Here is a 7,417-nt window from a genome sequence, read left to right on the forward strand (position 1 = left end):
CTCTCTCTCTCTCTCTCTCTCTCTCTCTCTCTCTCTCTCTCTCTCTCCCTCCCTCCCTCCCTCCCTCCCTCCCTCTCTCTTGTTTAAGGATTTTAAGGCACATTTGGACTTGGTTTACATTATAAAAATCATATCTAAAATGCCAACACAATTCAGAGAAAATAGGTGGCCATGAAAGCGGAATGAGAAACTGCTCGTGGGACGAGGAGGCTGGCAAAGCCCGAGGCGGATGAAAGCCTCGTTGTTCACAGAGCAGAAGCGGGTTTGGCCTTGGCCTTTCTGTTTACCGTTATTGGGTGCGGAAAGCAGCGATGAGAATGTGTGAGAAGGCATCTCAAGAGTTGCGAGAACTTTAAGAGCAAATGTGGCTCCGACAAACCCAAGGCACATTCAGGGGTCTTCTGAGGGGATCAGTATGAGCAATGGGATGATCTTCAGGAAGGGAGAAAAGGAATGTTACCTTGAGCTGAGCGGATGTGTCCTGGTTCCCATAGATCCGTTGAGCAATACCACGATTTTCATTGGACAGCCTCTTCAAAAAATCATAGTCGACATCAAATCCGATTCCCAAACTAAATAGGGAGATGTTATCTTGGATGCTCTGCTTCACATTTTTCTGAATTTTGGACAGTTTTAGTTCCCCTAGAATTGGTGGTGACAGAAAGGCAAGAGGAACCAGTAAGAAGAGGTTAATCTTCAAAACCCGAGCAAAACTAAAACTGTCCTCCGATCCAGCAAGTCAAAGCTTAGAACTTTTAAAATGGACACTCTCTTTCATGAAGGTTTGAAGTCGCAGCAATGGTGCCTAGTAACATTCCTTGGGTATGGAGACCTATTGGAAACAACTCAAAACAGGTCCCCCATAAAGGAACTTGGTTAAATTATGGTGCAACTGAGCTGGGAAAGCCTATGCAGCCACTCTACGTATTCATAGTCAATAATCTCGAAAACATTCCAATGTTTTATTAGCATACATTATTTTATGTAACAATGAGATTTATTGTGGCATTTTTTACATACACATAATGTATTTCAGGCGAATTCTCCTTGTTATCATTTTTTGTCACTGCCCATTCCTGCTGATCTTTTTTCTTCTTCCAACTAGCCACTCCTCTACTTTCACGTTCAAAGACACTGCATTTTGTTTCTGTCAGAGAGAGAGAGGTCTGCGTATGTGTGAGTGAGCAAGCCTCAGACGTGTGTGCTCAGACACCCGAGCTCTTCCTGTATTGTTTTCCACCTTATTGCCTTGACATTGCTTCTCCCACTGAACTGGAAACTTGCTGTGTTGGTGAGGCAGGCTGACCAACAGCTCCTGAGACTCTCCTGTTTCTGTCCCCACAAGGTTTTCTCTGTGTTTCCTGGAACTCATTCTAAAGAGTAGGCTGGCCTCAAATTCAGAGCTTCTCTTGCCTCTGCTGCCCGTGTGCTGAGATTAAAGCTGTACAGCGTCCCGACCACTATGTCCAGTTTTTAATGTGCATGGATTCTGAAGATTCAAACACAGATCTTTTTGCTTGTATAGTAAGTACTTCCCGCCCCCCTTAGCCATTTCCTCAGCCCCATCAAAGGTATCTAAATTTAAAAACATTTACTTAATTTATGAGTAAGAACAATGTCTTCATGCATGTATGTGCACTGCATGTATGTGCATAATATATGTGCCTAGTGACCTTAGAGGTCAGAAGAGGACATCAGATGTCCTGGAACTGGAGTGATGGCAGTGAGACACCTTATAGGTCCTGGAAATCAAACCCAGGTTCACTACGAGAAGCAAGTGCTTTTGACCACTGAGCCATCTCTCCAGTTCTTTAGAGTTGTTTTTTTTTTTAAGTTTTATTTGTTTTATGTAGGTGAGTACACTCTAGTTGTCTTCAGACACAGTAGAAGAGGGCATCAGATCCCTGTGAGCCACCATGGGGTTGCTGGAATTTGAACGACTGAGCCATCTCTCCAGCCCCGAGGTTTTGTTTTTTTTTTGTTTTAAAGGAAAATCAAAGTAAACGGATGCATGTAGGATAAACGTATGTGTAATGCATACATCCTTACGTATATATGTATATATACATACACACACAAATATGTCCATAGAGTAAAACAGGGATGTACTCATGTCTAAGGAAGCGAGAAGCCAGAGATGTACTCCAGCGCAGAAGATGAATGGCTAGGGAATCAGAGCACGTAACAGGCAAAACATATATATATATGTGTGTGTGTGTGTGTGTGTCTGTGTGTGTGTGTGTGTACAATTTCCTTTTATTCTTTATGATATTATTCAAAACTTACATTTTAAAAGCTACAAGATACAAATGGAGAAAAGAGGGACTCTACCACAAACACATAGCAATTGCTTGGGTTGGCGTCAGTGCTAATGAAAGGGGTGCTCCTCTTCTTCTGAAGCCTCTGCTGCCACTGTGATCATTGTCTCCCTCCCACACTTTTCTCTTATTTGTCTGTACAGCATGGGTTACACACCGTCCCTGTGCACACAGCAAGGCATCCATGGCCGCACCACCTGGCATCCATTATTCCTAATTCTCGCCAATATGAAGGCGCACATAAAATAGCAGCAGGTAATAGAAACAGGGAGATGCTGAAACTGTTTTGCAGATAAGGAAAAAAATTATTTATTGAAAGGTCGTCCAAGCCAGCAGTCATTTCTCCCATGGCAGCTGGAAAGGAAGCGAAGAACAATAGAGACTACATTCCTGTGGGAACTGAGATAAATACGTACCATTCTCCACTCCCATCTACCATCTCCCCAGGCCTAATGCTGAAGAAATACAGGCATTTGCCTTCCCATGTCAGCAGCTCTCACAATATAGATGAGAGTGCAACCCTACTTTTCTGAGCCTGTTTTGTGGGGGGAGAAACAGAGGCATTCAAGAGCAATGTCTGGTTAACAGTGCTGCTGAAATGGTATCCTATTCTGGTTTTGCACATTTCTATATATTTATTTCCTTTGACTTTCATTTTTATTTCTATGCCATACCTTTCACCTTTCATTAGCTCTCCTCATGCAAAGGCAAATCTTCTCACACAATTTTTTTTTTAAATGCTCCTGGGTGCTTCTGGGTCAGGAGACTTCCTTGCAGAAGCCAGGGTTTAAAATGTTTTAGAAATGTACATAGATGCCATTACAGTTCCCACATTAAACAAATAACATTCTTCCAAGCAACAGTGAAGACATTTGTCAAAACAAATACTTGCCTACTGTTGGATCTCCATCAGAAACCAAAATGATCAGAGAGACTGAGTCGGGGTTCAGCAATCCCATGTTACTGGCTTCATTCAAAATGAAAATTGCTCGAAGCAGTGCCTCGTTGATATTCGTGCCTGTTAAAATAATATAACGTGTGCTCTCATGTGCACACACACATCATAACTTGGACTCATGTTCATCTGTCTAGCTTCTTATACATAATTTGCTCAATATTAAATTCACTTGACTGCTTTCAAAGTAACAATTTTTTTTTATCATTAAGATCTCACAGTGCAATAAATAGTTTACTTTAAACTACCCCCTTTGAGATAAATAAACCCTTTGGTGCATTGGTCTGTCATCTTGTAAGGCAACAAATGTAAGGAGTCAAAATGACCTTGCTGAAATTCTCTGGAAGATATTTATATTTTACACATACACACACACACACACACACACACTCACTCATACATACAAACATACATACATACATCACATAGTTAATAAGGAAGCCTAGAATGACTTACTAAACAGTTTTCCATAAAATGTTTAAAGACATGTGTGAGCAGTATTGTGTCTTATTATTTCTCCACAAACACATTGTGTCTTATTATTTCTCCACCAATACGATTCAATTATTTAAAAATCAATACATATATTTAAAGAAGATTACAGCAGATTGGGCAAATACTAGATTGGTAGAGAATAACAATTCTTGGTTGTTGTTGTAGACAGGCTTTACTGTGTACTTCATGCTGGTCTTGGACTAGCGGTAGCTCAGGGGACACTGAACTTTCACATCTACTTCATTGTTCTAAGCACTAAGATTATAATACCTGTCACTACACTCAGCAGGGGCTATGAGTCTTGTGAGAACCTAGACTGGACTTTTTAGGAGTTTCCCTGTAGGCTTTGAAGCAAATTCACTCACCTCCACTAGGCTGAATTTTCTCAATGTATCTCTTGGCATCTGCAATTTGTGTTTTAGTAGCTGAAACTAAATCATTTCTCCAGGTTCGAACATTATGGTTGAAATCAACCACAGAGAATTGATCATCTGTTCTTAGATCATCCAATATTGTCTTCATTGCCTCCACAGTCTATTTCAAAAGAGAACCGAGTGAGGTCTCATTACATACAATTCAAGTCAAAGAAGGAATCAACAGGCCCACCACCAGCCCCATTTATCCTCCAAGTACTGACTCAAGTGTTATAATAAATGGATAGAGATAGTCAACAGTCAAATCTTGGTACTGAACCCATATATGCATACACATATTTTTGCTGGAATTCTTATTATGCATTAATGATCTTGCACCCTGCTACCTCACATTCAAAGTTATGACACCCAAAGAAATACTGACTTCATTTACAATTTATACTCAGAATAATTCAGAGATATATTTTTCTCCTTCTCAGGCCCTTGGTAGAAGACTAAAAATTTATTTTTCCCTATTCAGAGGCTTTTCAAAATGTGAGATAAATACTATATATGATCAATAACTGACCAAGAAAATGTCCCCAGTATTCTAAGCCAAGCTCTTACAATACATGCAGAACAGAGGTCAATGAGACAGTTGCCTACTTTTCCCTACTTTGTTTTAAGTACAAGAGAAGCAAGCTATAGATACCATAGCTGATAAAGCAGAATCCACTGCATCTTTTCTGTAAGACTGTGACTAAGAGTTCGACCTCTAAGATACAGCTAATACTGTACTCTTAATTGCTTACTTAACACTGTATCTGTTACACCATCTTCTATGTATGTAATTTGTGCCACTGATATTTTGAATTCCTATTCCATTTAAAATGGTAATAGTAGCTTTATTGGAAAAACAAATAACTTAGGAATGTTAAAGATTTTATTTTTATAGACAAAAGTAAAAAGAGACACTAAGAATCATGTTGACTGTATTAATCATAAAAAAGTAAAATTGTAAGCAAAAAACAAAATGTTTATTTTTAAATGTGTATTTTCTGTTTCATAAGACTTTTTTGACCTTATTGTCTCAATTATACTAAAATCAAGTAGCCATCACTTGATCTGATTTTTGACTTGTTCTTAATTGTATAAATTACTATAGTAGTTTAACAAAAGTTTATAGATCATTGTTCTGAGTTGCATTTGGACTGTGCGCTCTTTACATGAATGTCAAACAGAGGCTAAATAAGTGTAAGAAAACATTGTTGAAAGATCAATCAAGGGCTAGAGAGATGGCTCAGCGGGTAAGAACACTGACTTCTCTTCTGAAGGTCCTGAGTTCAAATCCCCAGTAGCCACATGGTGGTTCACAACCACCTGTAATGAGATCTGACACCGTCTTCTGGTGCGTCTGAAGACAGCTACAGTGTACTTATGTATAATAATAAAATAAATCTTTGGGGCAGAGCAAACAGGGACTGAGCAAGCAGAGTTAACCAGAGCAAGCAGGGCCGATCATAGTGAGAGGGGCCTACTGGAGCAAGCAGAGGTCCTAGAAATTCAGTTCCCAACAACCACATGAAGGCTCACAACCATCTGTAAAGCTACAGTGTACTCACACACATAAGATAAATAAATAAATCTTTAAAAAAGAAATATAAATCAAAATATGCTTAGGAATATTTACCACTAAATATTATGATGTCTTAAAAATTAGTAAAGCAAAAACAAGTACCTGTAATTTTGTACCTACAGTGAAAAATTCATTATCTGAAAATTTAAACTATATTGATTTAGCATTTTTTTTTCATCTGGAGTATAATACAGTGTGGCTCAAATTGCATTATATGCTATATTTGTGAACATTCATCTTAAATGAACAACAGACTGTGTACTGAGCTCTGTACAACTAATAAAAGTTCCTATAAAAGAAAAAAATTAAAGAAGCACTGCAGCCACCGCAGACCTATACCTTATGCAGCCACCGCAGACCTATACCTTATGCAGCCACCGCAGACCTATACCTTATGCAGCCACCACAGACCTATACCTTATGCAGCCACCACAGACCTATACCTTATGCAGCCACCACAGACCTATACCTTATGCAGCCACTGCAGACCTATACCTTATGCAGCCACTGCAGACCTATACCTTATGCAGCCACTGCAGACCTATACCTTATGNTATACCTTATGCAGCCACTGCAGACCTATACCTTATGCAGCCACTGCAGACCTATACCTTATGCAGCCACTGCAGACCTATACCTTATGCAGCCAACACAGACCTATACCTTATGTTCTGAGCACACACTGTTGGACTTTGGATACTCAGTTTTTTTCTATAATCTTAAATACACCAGGTCTGCTAGTCCTACTTTAAGGATGAGCAGTATAAATTTAGGTTTTCCCTTGGAGCTTCCAGATATACAGTAGGTATTTCACAGGTACTTGTTGAGTGAATAAAGGAAGAAAGAAAGAATGGTAAATAAAAATTTGTTTCAGAATAATGATGTTAATGGGGGCCAACTTTTTGTTAAAAATAGAGGGTAATAAATAAAGTTGTGTGTGTGTGTATATGTGTGTGTGTGTGCTCATGTACATGGACTGTTAGACTCAAGAACCCGACTGTTCCTGCCTCTCCAGTGCTGGGATTACAAAACCATACTTGATTTGTTTTTTCACATGGGTTTTGGGGATTAAGCTCAGGTCATCATTGGTACACGGTATAGATATTAGCAATTATTCTGTCTCCTCAGCCTGGATGCAATTTTTAGTTGTTAGAACTAGCAAGGAGGTTGTGCTACTGAAGCCAGGTGAGTCAGGTCATGGGTGATGCTCAACTTTATAAAATGCACAGGAATGCCTCCCACAGGAAAAAAGAAACAAAGAGCCACAGCAGGTTATCAACAGCAGGATCTGTAGCACACACAAGCTCAGATGGGCAGGGATCATCCAGGATACTGACATCCTTTGTGTTGTTACAGAATAGTAATCACATGAGGTGGTCAAAAATGGCTCCTAATGAAGGAATAGTTAGTAGATTGTTCAAATTATTTGGCTTAATAGGCAAATTAAGAAATTATTGACGGGTGGTGGAGGTGAATGCCTTTAATCCCAGCATTAGGAAGACAGAGGTAGATAGATATTTGAGTGTGAGGCCTGGTCTATAGAGTGAGTTCCAGGACATCTAGGACTACACAGAGAAATTCTTTCTTGAAAAATCAAAGAAGAAGAAGAAGAAGAAGAAGAAGAAGAAGAAGAAGAAGAAGAAGAAGAAGAAGAAGAAGA

At 39.3% G+C, this 7,417-nt stretch overlaps 1 protein-coding gene across 1 annotated transcript in view; it reads right to left on the bottom strand.

The window, feature by feature from the left end:
* Itih2 (inter-alpha-trypsin inhibitor heavy chain 2) overlaps positions 1 to 7,417 on the bottom strand; it is a 34,855-nt gene that overhangs the window by 12,066 nt on the left and 15,372 nt on the right. Inside the window, exons 10-12 of the mRNA XM_021184669.2 lie at positions 4,134 to 4,302; positions 3,211 to 3,336; positions 461 to 642 (exon numbers count right to left, since the gene is read on the bottom strand). Coding sequence (XP_021040328.1) covers positions 461 to 642; positions 3,211 to 3,336; positions 4,134 to 4,302 — 477 coding nt within the window. The remainder of the gene's footprint in view (positions 1 to 460; positions 643 to 3,210; positions 3,337 to 4,133; positions 4,303 to 7,417) is intronic.

The sequence above is a fragment of the Mus caroli genome, chromosome 2 (genome assembly GCF_900094665.2).
Source record: "Mus caroli chromosome 2, CAROLI_EIJ_v1.1, whole genome shotgun sequence".
NCBI classification, from domain to species: Eukaryota; Metazoa; Chordata; class Mammalia; order Rodentia; family Muridae; genus Mus; species Mus caroli.